We start from the raw sequence: 18,703 nt of genomic DNA, 5'->3' as shown, positions 1-18,703 counted from the left end.
AGAACATGGCTTTTTAGCATTTTAGCTTAGCGTTTTCTTAAAATAATAAAAAATAAATCGAGTACTTTAATTTCGTTTAGAATTTATTTTGTTGGATTTAACCCCAGATTTAGCCTGAATTTTCCAATTAACTACTTTATTTTTTCTGAATTCTGAAGATTCAACGAGTCAAAGATTTTATAGGTAAAAAAATATATAAAAGAAAATCGAGTAAAGGGCCCTACTCACACATCTGCCGCAGGGGCAATCTCGGGTGCACGGCGGTTGTGGCGATATCGGGAGTATCTCTACACACTTGCCTGCCGTGCAGTGTTCCAGAATAAGCCGAGCTGAGCACACGTATTGAGAATGGCACCCATATTATCGACCACTCAAAAGATTGGAGTAGCCTTGGCGCTTTCTGTGGTGCTACCTCAAAAAAAAGGAAAAGGAGATACTGGGTGAAGAAATGGCTACAGAAAAGAAGTGAGTTATGCCACATGAATATTATTAAAGTACACATTTTGATTCTACGCTGCTTGTACGTGCACTCCGTGTGACAGCTGCTGACAAACTGACTGAGAAATTGCCCCAATCGCGCTACACACGCACCGACGGCAGGGACGACTTAGGGATCAAGGATAGTCTCGCGCCACACGGAGTGCACGTACAAACAGCGTAGAATCAAAATGTGTATTTTTATAATATTCATGTGGCATGACTCACTTCTTTTCTGTAGCCATTTCTTCACCCAGTATCTCATTTACCTTTTTTTTTGAGGTAGCACCACAGAAAGCGCCAAGGCTACTCCAATCTTTTGAGTGGTCGATAATATGGGTGCTATTCTCAATACGTGTGCTCAGCTCGGCTTATTCTGGAACACTGCACGGCAGGCAAGTGTGTAGAGATACTCCCGATATCGCCACAACTACCGTGCACCCTAGATTGCCCCTTCGGCAGATGTGTGAGTAGGGCCCTTAATGCAATAGTACTAATACGAGGAATGGTCATTATTATATTTATTTATAAACGGGTTTCTAAACATGCTACGAGAAGCACGAACGAACCACATGAAATAGTTTTTCAAAGATTTGCCTATTAATTTATTATTAAACTAAGTTTTGTTGCAGCCAGCTCAGATACTGCGTGACCCGGGTATAGACGCCCGGGTACCCCGGCTCGCCGCACTTGTTTCCGAACGAAACTACACCGATCTGCGTCCAGCGACCGTTGGCGAGTAACATGAGAGGACCACCGGAGTCTCCCTGGAATTAAAAACATAACATTAAACAACATTCAGGCGAATATTTAAATATTCATCATCATTATCAGCCTAATTTTATAATGATTTATATATTTTGCTATCATCAGCGAAAAGTCGACGAACCCATGCGACAACGTCACCCAGGTCTGACAAAATACTCTCTACGTACGTTTTCCCGGATCATTCTCAGGAGATTAACTTTGTAATTGCACGTTGTAGAGTCAATATCTCCTGAGGATGCTCCGGTTTCAAGGTGAAACGTACGTAGAGAATTTTGTCGAACCTGGGTGACGTTGTCGCATGAGTTCGTCGGCTTTTCGCGGTTGATAGCAAAATAAATAAATCATTATATACATGATGAACTTCCGCAAAGTAACGCCTGCTTCTATCCAATTATTATCAGCCTATTTTAACTTTACTCGTGGAAATACTCTTGCGGATAATATGAAATTATTACCACGAATATTCGGATTGGTATTTGATATGCGCCAGGAAGAGTAACAAGTCCACCTTCCCCTGCTTATTTTCCTCGCTACTTCCCACCAAATTTAGGCAGTGTCTGGCAGAGGCAAGAAGAGAAGTCAAGGTTTGTAGATAATAACACTGATAATGATGTGAAACTTACCTGACAAGCATCAACACCTCCCCTAGGATATCCAGCACATAGGAAAGTGTCAGTAATTGGTTGGAAGTATGCTCTGTCACAGTCCTCGTTCCTCCATACAGGCAGCTTTGCTTCCAACTGTCTTGAGCTCTCTCCACCACCGTATCTCGTGGTGCCCCATCCTACCACGGTAGCTACTGAGCCGTCAAACTGCTGTCTTGATAGCTCCCCGTGTGGTAGGCAGATTGGTATCACGTATTTTGATTTGTGGACGTTTTCTGAAACAATATTATTGAAATCAAAATAAATTTATTTCAAGTAGATTTAGTTTTAACAGCTGCTATTCTAAAATCATAATTCTTTCAATGATTTTATGCTTCAATAGCTGACGCCGCGCGTTCTCATAGGATAAAGTAGGTACGGGGATAAAGTATAGCCTTCCTTGATAAATGGGCTATCTAATACTAAATTATTTTTTCAAATTGGACCAGCACCTGTAGCCCAGTGGCACGTCGATTCTCTTTCTACGATCACAAACGCTTCAAAAACTAGAAAAAATTTAGGAATGTCATTTGCCATCGACAGGTCAAGTGATCAAGATCATTCCCGTACATTTTTCTAGTTTTCAAAGCGTTTGAGATCGTACAACGGGAATCGACGTGCCACTTGACTACAGGAGGAGTAGTTCCGGAGATTAGCGCGTTCAAGCAAACAAACAAACAAACTTTTCAGCTTTATAATATTAGTATAGATTGTCATTGTACAGTATTGACAGTCAATGTTTAACTGGTTTCTATGTAGCAACATAGGAAATAGCTACTTTGGTGTTAAATAAGCATGGCTGAATTTTTAAAATTATACCAGAAATTAGTCAAAAAAAAACTCATAATACGACCAATGAGCTTCTGTTTATTAAGAAAAGTATACATGGCTGTGTCAAGATTCAGTAACTTAACCATCTAGCCTATGAGTACTGATGGCACAGCTCATAGATAAAAGGTTTATGATATTATAAAAGACTTTTGAAGGATAAGGATAACTTACCAGCCAACACTAGCACAGCAATATCATTGTAGTAGCCAACCCTGGAGAACTGGTCGTGAGCTCGCACGGCGCTCACACGCAGGGTGATGGGGCGGGACGGCTCGTCGTCTCGTGACAGGTCCACGTCTCCCAGACGTACACTGAACTGACGCGCTGGGAAGCTGAAAAAGGTTACAAGTTAACTTTTAAAAGGAGTTGAAGTTTTGTCAATAAGCCGAAAGTTATGGGATTCTTATTAACGAGGTACAGCCTCGTAATATGATGATTTGGAAAGCTAATGGGAGTGTTACAAAGTTGCATAAAAAAACAGTTGTAGTTCTGTTCTCGAGCTGCAGCTAGGGTTATTTTGTTTTCAGAAGGAATATATTTTCTGACGATTAACGCCGACAATTTTTTAAAATTGTCTTTAAAATTTGTATATTTTTCCCTATTGCTAAAAGCAAAAATAGTAGGTATTATACTCCCTATCATTATCTACGAAATCTAATACGTCTCCGTGACGCTCGAATTAATCCCAATTGAGTATGATAGTCTCTTTCCTACCACTAATATAGCACAGCATAAGCGCTTTAGGTCTTGTCACAAAAAAAATAAATAAATAATTTCAAGGTAAAACCAGCTGGTACTGACAGTCAAACATAAAATATTGAACCTACGGCCTCTGCTTGGAGTCCCGCGTGCAATGTGCAGCAGTCAAGACATGTCTCCTGCCGACCAGGGTACCTCCGCACCAGAACTCGCGTCGCTTGCTGCCGTGCAGGTATATAGCAGCCATCCATGGCCACGCGCCAGGCTTAGACTCCGTACCGCCCACTATTCTGCCACCTTCGTCTTCTCTCTGCCCACAGTCTGAAATTTAAAAAAGAATTCATCAATAAGGTGACTTCAGTTAAAGGCAGTTTAGAAGGACAAAGTTATTGCAGTTCGATTATTAGGATAGGTTATGTTTTGCTAAATACGTCACGGTGTGCGAAAGCGTAGCCTAGTCCTATCATTACGCGAGTCAGAATACCGTGGGGTTTTAGTCGGTAAGGGTCTGATGTAATCTCCTCGTTCCTTCGTAACAAGTAAGATTTACCCACTAAAAATAATAGTTTGGGAAACAAACAACAGGCTCTAAGATGTGAAATGAATATAAAAGGATGTTATTGGTTTAAACTTAACGAATTTTCAACGGATAACACAGATTTTATTAATAAGCTCTTTACTTACATTACTTTAATTAAGCTCAAACGAAAAATGAGTCAAACTAATTGCTTGAATTGCGTGAATGAATTCTAGATCAAATAAACTTAAAATAAAACTAAAAATTACCATTTACATCAACAACCGTGGAGTAGTTCGCGATGAAAGGAGGTGGCAACGTATAGTAGCTAGTCGTTGAAGGTATTCTTGTAGTCGTTGTTGTAGGTACTGTAGTGGTAGGCCTAGGAGTAGTAGTGATTGTGGGCTTTGGCCTTTTAGTGGTCAAAACTAGGATAGCAGACGGTTTCTTTGTTGTTGTAGGTTTTGGAATAGGCCGTTGCGTTGTAACAGGAATCAAATATGTCGGTTTGCTGGTTGTAGATACAATTGGCTTCTCAACAGCCTGTGTAGCTGGAACTACAGCATCTCGAGGACAACACACTCCAGGCACGAATAAATCCTTAAAACATAGTGATTCACGAAGATTTACTAGGTTAAGGAGCAGTTGCGGACAGTTGCTCAGATCCTCGCAAATGCCTTCCTCTCCTTCTGGTGTTGTACAAGCTTTAGCGTCATTTCTATCCAAGTCACCTGTTGCTATTCTCGTAATCGGTGCATCAGGTAAAACTTTAGGCAACGCTTTCTTGACTATAGGCGCAATTTTATCTGTCACGTTCCTTCCTAAAACGTTCTTGCTTATTGTATACAACGCTTGTGGTAGTTGTTGCAAGTTTGGGTCAGATTCATTTCTATCGTTCTCATTTACTATATCAATCAAGTAATGACCAACAGTGTTAATGGCTCCTAAAGTTTCAGATATTCTTGTAAAAGCAGATTGTGATAGAAGTCTTCCGTCGTTTTGGGTGTTCCTCGACTCTGTGTTTATTAAATCGATAGATGGCCTCGTGTCATAGGCTTGAGGGTACGTTTGGAGTGTCTCTGGATGTTGATAGGGTCTTTGGTTGTACGAATATTGGTTGTATTGTTGATTGTATGGACCATTATAGTATTGTTGAATGTCAGGTGATCTTTTCCGCGGGGATGTGAACTGATGCCACGGTGGATGACCCGATTGGATATATGGATATGAAAGTTGATTCGGCTGCACGAATGATACTGAAAATGCAACAACAGATTTATTCAATGCATAGTTCTATGTACTAGAATATAACAGATGTAATAAAATGATTGATGCATACCTACCCGTGTGAGCTGGGTGCTGACATTTTGCAATTACAGTTAGATATAGAATACCTGAAAGAAATAGAAAGAGAACGATTAATAATTCTTCTAAATTATAAGGTAACTATGTCGCGAAAATTGAACGCTTTTTTTAGAATATGGAATACTGTAGAAAATTAGATAACAAAACTTTACAGACTAAGAAAAATGAAAGGGTGTAAATCAGTCAATGAATTAATTTTATCTGTGATTTTTTTATGTTTTTTTTTATTGAAAAAGAATACTTTACTGAACTTAGCTAATGTATCCTAATAAATATACAAATCATGCCCACGTGGAATGGTGGCAAGAATACCAGTACAGGCTGCATTTAGTGACATTGTATTATATATTGATATCTAAATATTTATAACTCAAAGGTGACTGACATAGTGATCTAGACGGATCGGGCTGATAGCTTGAAATTTGGCATGCAGGTAGATGTTATGACGTAGGAATTCGCTAAGAAATTATTTTGATCAATTCTACCCCCAAGTGAATAAAATAGGGCATGAAAGTTTGTATGAAACTTTGTCAAATTTGCGGTGATTTGGCTGAAATTTGGAATGAAAATAGATATTCTCTGGATTAACACTTAGGTTACTTTTCATCCCGGAAAAATATATGGTTCCCGCGTAATTTGTAAAAATCTAACTTAATTCCACGCGGACAAAGTCGTGGGCGCCCGCTAGTTGATAAAATATTTCTAGAACCTGAATAATTAGTTCTGTAATTGTGTTAATTGTATGCTGTTTAAAGAGGGAATTAAAATAATTCAAATTAAACTATTTTTTTTAATTAACTAAGGAGTACCTCAGCGTTCAGAAATATTGCTTTATACTTAGTGCATAATATGTAAACCTAAGGTAGTTTATTATGCTTATGTTTGTATTGATCGTATGTAAAGCTAGTAGGTACATTAGTAGGTAATTTAACATGGTTTAATAATTTTGACAGTATACATTATGACTATTATTTTATTTTATCTGTCACAGTAGTTTTGAGTTAGATTTGTCATAATCATTGAATCTTAAAATGTTAAATTGTATAAGCTATTACATATGTTTTCTTTTTTATCTATTTGCTTTTAAATTAGGATTATACATAGTCTATTTAAATTTTTCATACACCAAATTATTATGGAAGAAAGTATCAGGGTCTTATTATATTTAATCTTTGTAAACCTGCTTTCTGATGAATAAATAAATTATTATTATTATTAATATTACAATTTAGGATGTTTTATTCATTTTCATTAGCAAGTCTTCTAAGTAAAGACAAGTGTTTGAACGTCCGACGTCTTATTATCTCGCAACACGGAAAGTGTCTGTTTGTAGAGCTCTCGTGCCTTCTAGTTGGTAGTTTTGTTACTTCATTGTTCGCAGCGTAAAGTGTCTCATTTCTGTTGCTTTTAATTTTTCATCACCCTTTTTCTTCCTTCAAGGCAATGCCCAAATAGTACGTAACACAGTTTCTGCATTCATTAACATTTTCCATTCAGTAAATTGAACAATAGCTAATGTCTTTTCTAAAAATAAAAAAAAACATTCTATACTGCGTGATCGAATCAAATGAGAAGGACTGTAGAAGAACCAAAGTCACCGACATAGATCGCTCAATGAGTCGCGAAGCAGAAATGGCAATAGGCGGGGCATATAGTTCGAAAAGCCAATGGACGTTGGGGTCCCAAGGTGCTTGAATCGCGACCTCGCATTAGAAAGCGCAGTGTTGGTCGATCCCCTACCAGGTAGACTGACGACATCAAGCGAGTCGCAAGGATTCGCTGGATGCAGGCGGCTCAGGATCGTGATGTTTGTAAGTTCCTACAAAAGGCCTATGTCCTGCAGTGGACGTCCATCGGTTGATATGATGATGATGATGATGAGTGTTAGTTATAATAATGAATTATAAACAGCTAAAACTCCCGTGATTATTGTCGGAGTATGCCCGACAAATCCACACTGAGCTTGATCATTCCACACTGCTTATTTTTAACCGACTTCCAAAAAGGAGGAGGTTCTACGTTCGGCTGTATGTATGTTGGTTTTTTTTTTTTAAATAATCTCTGTAGTGGATATCAAAACTTGCTATACTCATTGTACTGTAGGACCTGCACAGGCGTTTGCCTAGTGATAGCCTAGTGGATATGACCTGACTGATGACTGCCTCCGTTTCCGAAGGGTGTGGGTTCGAATCCGGTCCGGGCATGCACCTCCAATTTTTCAGTTGTGTGCATTTTAAGAAATTAAATATCACGTGTCTCAAACGGTGAAGGAAAAACATCGTGAGAAAACCTGGATACCAGAGAATTTTCTTAATTCTCTGCGTGTGTGAAGTTTGCCAATCCGCATTGGGCCAGCGTGGCAGTGAGCTGAATATGGTTGATAATGATGAAGTAGGGTTGTGAATTTTAAATTAAATATTGAGAAGCTCCCAAAAACAGCCAGGTGTCTCAAGCCAAAATATTCAAAAAAATACCATCAAAAGAATAGTCATCAGATGAAGATGGTTCAAATCAGCTTTATTAAAACTTTCTAATTTCCTAACTTCATCGAGATTTTTATCTCAAAAAAGGCGATCACTGAAGAGATCACGTACCCAAAAGTCGAGTGAAACCGACCATATCTGTCATCTCGCCGGAAATAGAAGTGAAACCGTGGTACGAGGCGGTGGACATTTTTTCTTTTGTCAAATTAAAAGTTTTTGCGTGACGGCGCTTGTGTAGTCCAAGATTATTGCACAATTAAGGCTAATTTGGGACACTGACGTTTTGTTCGTAGACAGTTTTTTGGCTGATGTCGGTTTAGTCAATGATTATTGTATACTGTAGATAATATGTTACGTGTCTACAAAATCACTGCAAGTGATCTGAATTTAGCGACTCCGTTGAGCGTACACATGCACAATTTTGTGTTTATTTACATTATATTAATGTACCTAATAATATATGGATATAATATATTTTATATTTTTTTTTTATAAATTTTTAATAGTGTTTTGTATTTTATATTTATATTGACATTGTTAAAAATTAAAAAAAAAGAACTAATAAATAAATGAGAGAAAATAGTATGGATTTCTTTAAATGGAAGACTTTATTGTCAATTCTGACCTACTCGTACAATTATATATAATGTACCTACATTGTATATATTGTTGTATATGAACGCTTTTTAAACTTCCGTTAAAAAAACTCTCGTGCGAATGAGGGCCTACACAACCAAGACTGGTAATAGACATTGGAAAAAGAAAACCCCTTTCTGTGATAAACATCAGTTAATTTGTTAAAATACGAATATAATAAAATCTAGACGGTTTTGTTACCTTTATGGCATCTAGAGAGAGACAATCTTTTAGGGTACGATGAAAACAAAATAAAAATAATATCGTGGAATCATGCACACTGTTATAATTTCATTTAACCTCCTTTCATCCAGAGGTTAAGGAACGCGATGGGAAAAGACCGGTTGCGTCGAAATATAATGTTTTTTTTCATTTGTTTTGTAAATGTTCCGTGTACTTTAAAGGGCAACGGTGTCTTAACTTGTGCCTTTCTTTCTTTACATGTTCAATTTGGTCATTAATTGTTATTAACATCTGATCTGGTGATTGTTAGGCTTTATTAATTCTGAATCTGTATTTAAGTTATAGAAAAAATTAGAAGCCTGCGGCTTTTAAGCCTTCATCATTCATTTTCATCATTTTCAACCCATATTCGGCTCTCTGATAAGCTCGAGTCTCCTCTCGAATGAGAGGGGTTAGGCCAATAGTCCACCACGCTGGCCCAATGCGGATTGGCAGACTTCACACTGCTTATCAGAGAATTAAGAAAATTCTCTGATATGCAGGTCTCCTCACGATGTTTTTTCTTCACCGTTTGAGACACGTCATATTTAATTTCTTAAAATGCAAACAACTGAAAAGTTGGAGGTGCATGTCCCGCACCGGATTCCAACCCATACCCTCCGGAATCGTTTATCGCGACTGAATTTTAGACCGAATCACAGATATAATGTAGCACCACCATTTACCCAATTATGGGCTGAGATTTTTTTCTGAAAATACCTTGGAAGCAGTGGTGGACTTAGAAATTACATTTTATTCTGTCAATGTCATTGAAACTTTGTGCTCTTTAGACTTCATTACATCAGATTTTCGTTGATTTTCATTTAGATAATTTTTCAAGACTCGTATTTAATGACGTTTTTATTTATTTCTGTAAGACAACAATTTTTGGTGCCAAATTAGCCGCCCCGTAACATCTGCCGCCCTAGGCTCCAAGCTAAATCCAGCTAGTAAATCCGCCACTGCTTGGAAGAAAGAAAAGCTTAGAATTTCGTAGCTCGAACCCAGTACCTCGGGATCCTAAGCCACTAGATTAACTGGGTAACCATTAACAAGGCAGTTAAATTATACAGATTATTTCCCACGGATAGATAAACGAAGATGGTATTTATTTGGTAATCAAATGAAAATGGAGAAGTATAATTGCGGGCCTGTTGTTTTCGCCTCGGATTCCGATTTCTCATGCATTACAAACATCTGACGTGTCGTAGAGAACGAGCCCAAAACACAATGTTGCGTAAGTGAGTGTACCAAACGCTTTCTAGTGGAGCTCACTGGGTTCACGATCAGTGGACCAATGCCAACCAGCTGATAAACGATGCCATATGCTATAAAATTAAGATGATATTGTATTGTCTTATGTTTCATATAGGGTGGTTTTTATCGAACTTTCGATATTCAAGTTGATGGGTAGGTATACCTTATTACTAATTATAATATTATCGATACGAGTATATGTATATTTTAATGACTGCAGGCTCCGAGTAATTACATTTTATTAGACTTTGTCGTTTTTAAATGATCATGATCATATATTTTTGACAGAGGGGTAACCCCTAGCGAGTCAGGTATAGAAGGTACCTATAATTGGTCTGAGACATGAATTTCTGTCAGACGAGGTTGATGGCGTGCACTAGTATATTACACTCGGTACGAAGTGGGCAATTATAAAGTGCACACGTGAGCGGAGTATCGATGAGCTGTAGGTATTTCCCGGGGCACTGGGGCCGAGCATTCGGGTCAGTGATTGTTATGAAATCAATGCAATCGTTAGCGATGCTCGAAAAAACTGATCGCTATTCAAACTGAACTACAAACTATACGCTAAACTATATAGGTAGCTATAGTTTTACGTAATAGTTTTGATAGACATCCGTGACTATTTAGTATGGAATTTGGGTTCTAAATTGAATTTTTAACCAATTTAAAAAAAGGAGGAGGTTATCAATTCGTTGCAATCTTTTTTTTTTATGTATATCCAACGATATATTTTTTTATGTAGTTCAAGACGCCTGAACCGATTTGATTTTGTTGTTTGATAGGGTTTGCCTTCCATTTGGTCCCATTGTAATCATGTTAGGATCTGATGATAGAATCCTTGAGAAATCGAGGGACACGTTCGAATATAATTGGGACAACTAGTACGTTTGTTAATGTTTTCAATAAGTATTTTAAGGAACTACAATTAAAAGAAGGTCTGGTGTCGATCTGATGATGGAGCCGAAGCACAGACGAGGGAACTCATCATCGATTTACAGCAGTTACCTTGTGTTTGGACTTAATTAATTTGTATCGATTAGAACTTTACACCTAGATGAAATGTAACTGTTATTGGGGCTCTGGTGATGGAGACGATTGACTTCTAAAGGAACTCCTCAACGGTTTACAGTAGCTATCTTGTGATTGGGCTTGATTAATTTGTATTGATGAGAATTTTAAACTGTTTAAACCATAAAGATTTAGGATTTTCAGGAACGGCTTTAATTAGCACAGCACTAACTTGGTACCGCCTTCATACTGATCAGAGAAGGTAGCACATACGATGTTATTTTTCACTTTTTGGTTGAGTAGAAACATTTTTGTGGTTTTGAAGTCGGTTGTATTTTTTTATTATTTTTTTTTAATACTACCTACTGGTGTAAGACCTGGCGTTAGAAATATATATAGATAACATTATCTATACTATGTGCGGTGTAGCATGGTGCGGGTGACAGTTGCTTTATGACGTTCATAATACGTACCTACTATTATCGTGAATCGCGACAAACTTTCAAGTATGAAACGAACTGTTACCTATACCATGCTCTTTCTACGATCGCTGACGCTTTGAGAACTAGAAAAATGTATGGGAATGACAGATCTTTATCACGTGACCTGTCGACAGCAAATGTCATTCCCATACATCTTTACAGTTTTCAAAGCGTTAGCGATCGTAGAAAGACAATCCACGTGCCACTTGGCTAAGGGGGCAGTTCTATTTAGAACTTGCTGCAGTTTTAGTGATGCAGAAATCGTCAAAATGTTACGTATTTTTAATTCTAAAACAATAGATAATACTAAAACTAAATGACAATATACATTGCTTATACAATCAACAATAAAAAGCTTTCGTTAAGCCGAGAATGCTAAACGTCGGTTAATGGATGCATGACTGATCGTGGTAACTGGTAATAGTCTGAGAGCATGTGACGAATAAACTTTCGTCATTTATAAAAGCTTTAATTTGTCAGCCCATGCTCTTATCATAGGTAAGTACGGTAGGTATGAAATTTTGCACACGCTCTTAGTTCTGACGACAATACATGACTAGCTATGAAAGGTCATTACAAATCCAATATGACGGCCTCCCCAAGATGGTGGATTGGCTGTTTGAAATCCATGATATGGATATCAAATGAAAGGGTTTGCTGTCAGTAATACGATAATTGTCACGTGACTCAAATTCAAAATGGCGGACGTCCAAGATGGCGGACAGTCTACCCCCCCCCCCATTATTTGGGTATTAAACGTGTTTTTTAGTTTTTAAACTATTCATGCTATTACTTTGCGACCCACTTCGTTCCGATCATCGCGATCTCCGTTCCATAAGGGAAGGTAATATATCTGTAAGTGCAAAAGAGTAATTCTAATCTACCTATGGCGCAAGCAATAATGCACTAAACATTCGGCGCAACTTATTGGCTGAGAAGTCAGTCCTAAAACAGTTCTTCAAAATAATAACCCTAATACTATTAAAATCTTCACCAATAGCAGAAATAAAATAATTTGTAAAAAATACTTTGTTGGCTTAAGGTTTGAACCTCTGTTACTTGCAACCTCTTAAAGTTATCATAAAGTCTGTAATTGTTAACAGTATTTATTTTCCGTATACTATATTTATTTATTTACCATGTTTTACGATATTCTATCCATTTGATACCTTTAAAAGAAAAATTAAAGAAATAAAATACTGAAGAAAGCTCGGTCAACCAGGTTCTATTTATTTATCGCTTAAGCACATTGATTATGCTGACAAACTTTCAGCATTTATAGAATGACAAAAGTCTATTTACCACAGACTCTTGCACTGTCTGTGGTAAATAGGTAAGTGGCAACAGTAAAAATAAAAACAATTTTATGCGCTTCCGTAACTAGTAGTTTAGTTGAGAACGCTTTTACTTTTCATGTTATTGCTGTTTTGAAGTTACGTATATCGCTTCAGAATGGAAAAACAGAAATAATCTATACATGTAATAAATCTTTAGAGAGGTCAATTCTGTACATGAAATATATTTCCAAAAAGACTATCAGGGGGTGATTAGTGATCGATACTGATGCCAAAAATGCAATCAGTAAATTTTTTGTCTGTCTGTCCATCTGTCTGTATGTTCGTTATAAAAACTTGGTACAATTATTCCTCATACTCCTGGGCAAGTTATAGTATACTTTTCATCACGCTACGATCAATAGGAGCAGAGCAGTGAAGGGAAGTGTTGGAAAAAGGGAGAAGTTACTCCATTTTTACAGCGATACTACTGTAAGGGCTGGATTAAAGAGTTTTTGTGGTCTCTTCTCGGACATTTCAAAAGTGTTTGTAAAGTAACTGAAATAAATAAATTTTGATATTGACCCTGCCGACGCGATTCTGAGCATTTTTAACGGACGTTAAAAAAACACTCGTCCGAATGAGGGCTGAGTCTTTACAAATGGTCAACCTTGACGTTTCAAAATTCAAAATTCAAATTCTTTTTTGCTGATTACATAATCAATATTATAATGTATTCGATGTATTCGACCATCTTTGGCATGCAAATTCAATAAAATAACATAAATTAAAAAATAAATTAGTCTAGGAACAAATAACATCTGCATTACTATAAAAAATCATTTACTGAAAGCATTTATCTAACAACCACGAGAATAGTTATTGAAAACTAAGCCTTTAATAATTTAATTTATTTTGTTTTTGATTTTAAAACTACACAAGGTTCTTAGTCATAAGCTTACGAGTATATATGCGGTGTAAACGAGCTACCGCAACCTATTCTATATATAGCTAGCAGTAACAGTGACACCGCGTCCGCTAAGTCGGCCACGCAAACCGGACCCGATGTGTTACGACAGCTTACAGCACCGGGTATTTGCACGTAACAGCTTATAAACTCGCGTAATTTGTGTAATATAGGAACTAATGAATAATACGGAGTAACAAGAAATAAATAATACGTCATAGAGTCAGAGAAACAGAAACAAGAGAGAGATGCACTCAGATTTTTGACGTGACAACGTCTTATATTTCGATGAAGCCGGCTGTACACTCGAAAAAAGATGACGTCATGCGTCGTTATCTCGCTCAAGTGTTGCCAACTTTACAAGAAATAAAGTATATTCTGGTCTATGTAGATTATTAAATAGTGTTTTAAAAACCAACGAATTTTTTTTTTGAAAAATGCAACCATTCCTTCAGTATTTTCTTATGACGTTGTCACGTTCAACTATCGTCAGTATACCGATTTTGCAGATTTGATTTTTTTTTAAACTTACTTCAGACTTGGAGTCAAGTGTGAAGTTTTCACACGTCACTGGTTGTCACGTTCAACTATCGTCAATAAACCGACTTTACAGATAACTGTTTTTTTTTAAACTTACTTCAGACTTGGAGTCAAGTGTGCTTTTTCACACGTCACTACGCATAATTCGTATATTTTAGGTTTAAGGGAACTAGTGAATAACAACAATTACTAAGTAACAGAGAACGAAGCGGAGAGACGTAGGTTTTTAAGGAAATCAGGTTTAGTGAAAACTATTTATTAACAATTAAGTAGGTACATAACATCACTAAATGCGTTTAAGAACCGGCTGGATGAATAAAGCAATAAGAAGCAATAAGATATAGGCGCATCAGCGAAAGCTGCTTAGCTTATAATTATAATAATAATTATAGACTAAGCTAAGCTAATACTATAATAAATGCGAAAGTATGTACAGCCAGAGTAAAGATACAGCTGTTTGTCATTCTTTCACACAAAAACTACATAATGGTTTTATGTACGTACGTACGTAAAATTGGAATGGAGATTACCTGGATTATATTCTGTACTAACTGAAGCCGCGCGGTTTCGCCCGCGTGGTTCCCGTTCCCGTAGGAATATGGGGATAATATATAGCCTATAGCCTTCCTCGATAAATGGGCTGTCTAACACTGAAAGAATTTTTCAAATCGGACCTGAGTAGTTCCTGAGATTAGCGCGTTCAATCAAACAAACTCTTCAGCTTTATAATATTAATATTAGATATAGATACATACGCTACTTTTAACCCCAGAAACAACCATGGTTTCCGCGGTTATAAGAACAACTAAGTATGTTACGCGGACAATACAAGTCGCTTTGGACAACTAAATCCTAGGTTTAAGTCCTGGAGCAGGCTATAACATTCTAAGCCTTTCTTTCTTTTATGAAACTCTTAAAGGCTTGTTTAAGATTTCATGTGTAGATTAGTTTTGTCTGTTTATGCTAATGTCTATCATACCGGAGATTGCTTGAAGGCAACGCTGACTTGCTCAATAACAGTCACTGAGTGAAAGCAAATGATGTCATTCGATGCGTCGTCGACTTCCATGACGAGCTGTGAATGGAGCTCTTAAGTAATCCTTACTTACCTACTTCGTACGAGCTATACAGATAGTTCGAGATGTTACGTAAAGGACTTTTTTGTTAATTGCCGTGTTAATTATTATCAACAATAACTACCCATATTACTCGCTGTTGAGCACGAGTCTCCTTCGAGAATGACAGGAGTTAGGGTAATAGTCCACACGCAGACTTCACATACGTAGAGAATTAAGAAAATTCTCAGGTGTGCAGGTTTCCTAACGATGTTTTTTCTTCACTATATGAGACGTGATATTTATTTCCTTAATATAACTGAATAATTTGAGGTGTATGTCCCGGAACGAATTTGAACCTACACGCCCTCCGTAATCGCTGGCAGAGGTCATATCCACTGTGCTATCACGGTTGTCACCTCGGCTTCGCTGTCTACTGCATATTAAATGGTTTTTTAGTGGTCCACAAGCAGCCTACTTAACAGCTTATTATGGCCAGGACTCCTTCCTCATAGGAAAGAGGATATTATGGAACTTAGACCCACCATGCTGCTCCGATGCGGATGGCGGGCGGGTAATGTTAAACTCTTATATCAAATGTCAATGATAATAATAAATTACGTACACCACCATCCTCCCCACTTTGGACTAAGATAGTTAAAACCTTTGAGAAGAAAAGCTATAGGTATTTCTTAGTAGGTAGCTACTGACAATATCTCATCTGAATCTATTAAGAACTTTATGAGAAAATCGCGAATATACAAACATATATACGGGTTTAATATAGAACCTTATTTTTGAACCTTACCCGCGTATTTCCCGTTCCCGTAGAAATACGACGATAAAATATTGCTTAAAGCAATCGGGGATAGTGTAACTTCCGAACAGTGAAAGAATTTTTCAAATCGGTTCAATACTTTCGGAGATATAACGCAAACAAACAAACGATCAACTATTTAATCTTTATAATATTAAATTAATCTTTATAATATTAAATAGATTTATTATGTCATGATAATATTTACGACAGTTGAATATCAATTATCATAATTAGCAGTTCTTGGCCTTGACTCTACTTTCGCCATAGAAGTGGTGGGGAAATGATGTTAGCACGGTTTCGAACGAATCGCACTGATTTTCATGCGTTTTTCACTAATATATGTATAGAGTGATTTATAAAAAAGGATTTGCCTAAGTACTTATCAATAAGTTGTCAAGATTTTGTGTAAATTGATTGAAATATGACGATAGTTCTTAGAAATGTCGGAAAAAGTTAAGTCGTTTAAGAACTTTCATCGAAAACGATGTCTAATCCATAAGAGATATAACAAAACCATGCACTGTGGAATATTACTTATCACTTTGATATTTTATAAAAAAAGTCCGATGATGATGAGAAGAGATAATATCTACGTACGATGTTTACATCGATTGTAGAAGTGGCGGGCATCCGCTAGTAAGTAAATAAATACAAAAGATAATCGCAATAACGCGAGTTAGCTCATTTAATAGGGATGATGACAGTTTTTTAAATTGTATATAAATTAAGAGTATGCTAATAGCAAAGCAATTTTGTAAAAGCAACAGGGTATCTGCGATCATTACTTTCGGAGCTACAGGGATTTAAAGGGTCAGATTTGCGGCGCTGCCGCGGATCCCTGAAAAACGCTCCTTACAAAATGGCACGTTTTAGTGACGTCTTTGGCTCGCTGATCGTTAGATTTGTATGGGCGTTCAAACAAAATTACTAATATCTTTGTTATTTGTGCGTTTATGTTTATAGTTCATTTATTGAAAAATGTCACATTTAATGTAAGGAAGCTAAAATTGTATGAATTGTATGAATTGATAAAAAAAATTTAAAAGATTTTGAAATTTTATAATCTTATTTATTTTGTAAATATCTTTGCTTTTTATGTATAAATTAGTTAACATTGACCCTATTTACCCGAATGTATCATAACAATCAATATATTCAAACCTAGTCATCATCCTCATTCATGATTGGCGACAAGTATACGGGCTTAGCCTAGTTTTGTATGTTTCTTTGATACCTATTGTGTACTTAGATACGTGATAGCCCAGTGGATATGACCTCTGCCTCCGATTCCAGAGGGTGTGGGTTCGAATCCGGTCCGGGGCATGCACCTCCAAATTTTCTGTTGTGTGCATTTTAAGAAATTAAATATCACGAGTCTCAAACAGTGAAGGAAAACATCGTGAACCTGCACACCAGAGAATTTTCCTAATTCTCTGCGTGTGTGAAGTCTGCCAATCCGCATTGGGTGGTGGATTATTGGCCTAACTCCTCTTTTTCTGAGAGGAGACTCGAGCTCAGCAGTGAGACGAATATGGGTTGAAACTGAATGACTGTTTGTGTTTGATTCTGATGTCATTTAACTTAAAGAAATTAATATGAACTGTTTTGAAAGTAGGTATAATAAAAAATAATTATTACTGATTGGTTTTAGATAGTATGACCATCGACGTTTGCCTGTACCAGGTAAATAAAAAAAAACTAAACCATAACTCACCGACAACCATAAAGATGCAGCACTTCCCTAACCTAATAGTGCTCGCCATAATGCCAGTTCTAATGTAACGCTTACGTCACTGCACTTTCACTTAAGCGGGCAACATCGTTTAATCACTTATGAAACCGAGGACGCGGCCGCTGCACTCAAGTTCAACGCACTACCTACCGAACCACCGAAAAATTTAAAAAAATAAAAGAGGAATTTCCGAACGCAATACGAGATGTCAGATTCGAATTTCGGGATACGCGCGCGAAAGAACACGGATTTTTATAATTTCGAACGCAACGTTTACTTTTTTATTATTATTTAGGTTTAGAGTTCCTGTTTCTGTGTTACCAAAAAGTAATTATATATTTTACTGAGCGATGTCGGAGGATTTTTGGCGGATTTTTTTTTTCATAAATAACGCGTGTCGCGCGCTCACTTTCGTGGCGTGCAGTGAGCCGAGCACGTTTTGCTGCGTGCTTTTACTTTCCACAACACACTATATTTACAGTGGGGATCTGAATTACGGATCTATCGTGATCTGTATCCCAAGACAGATACCTATTGTTCCAATAATAATGTGTATGAAGATTTACGCAGATCACTAACTTTTACCAATTTATTTATGAGAAGATCTCATACTAATGTTAACCTACTAAATAAAATAAGTTTTTACTGTTTCTGTCCCGTCCCAACCCGTCTCTTCCTATTCTGTTTTAATTTATTTGTCAAAGCTATTGAAATTATAGCTCAGGATCCGTAGAACATTTTTACAATTCATTTACTCTCAAGTTAATTTTCCGTGCGTAGCTTCATCTATGATATTGCACTGTCTATGTCTATTATGGCCTATTAATTAAGCAACAGTAAAAAAACCAGCTGGTTAGTAACAACTAACAAGACGAAGCTACTCACGGAAAATTAACTTATTAGTAATCAATTGTAAAAATTCT

At 37.0% G+C, this 18,703-nt stretch overlaps 1 protein-coding gene across 1 annotated transcript; it reads right to left on the bottom strand.

Annotated features, from left to right (window-relative positions):
• Positions 1 to 1,010: 1,010 nt before the first annotated feature.
• On the bottom strand, positions 1,011 to 18,215 carry LOC112057698 (proclotting enzyme). Its single transcript, XM_052888343.1, has 7 exons — positions 17,763 to 18,215; positions 5,280 to 5,330; positions 4,206 to 5,192; positions 3,548 to 3,740; positions 2,892 to 3,052; positions 1,869 to 2,125; positions 1,011 to 1,244 (listed from the first exon to the last, which is right to left on the bottom strand). Exons 1-7 carry the CDS (start codon positions 17,809 to 17,811, stop codon positions 1,089 to 1,091), a joined length of 1,854 nt encoding a protein of 617 aa, XP_052744303.1. The 5' UTR covers positions 17,812 to 18,215; the 3' UTR covers positions 1,011 to 1,088.
• Between the last annotated feature and the right edge of the window lie 488 nt (positions 18,216 to 18,703).

This window comes from Bicyclus anynana, chromosome 22, assembly GCF_947172395.1.
Source record: "Bicyclus anynana chromosome 22, ilBicAnyn1.1, whole genome shotgun sequence".
In the NCBI taxonomy this organism is placed as follows: Eukaryota; Metazoa; Arthropoda; class Insecta; order Lepidoptera; family Nymphalidae; genus Bicyclus; species Bicyclus anynana.
This window is presented reverse-complemented; position numbering and strand designations above follow the sequence as displayed.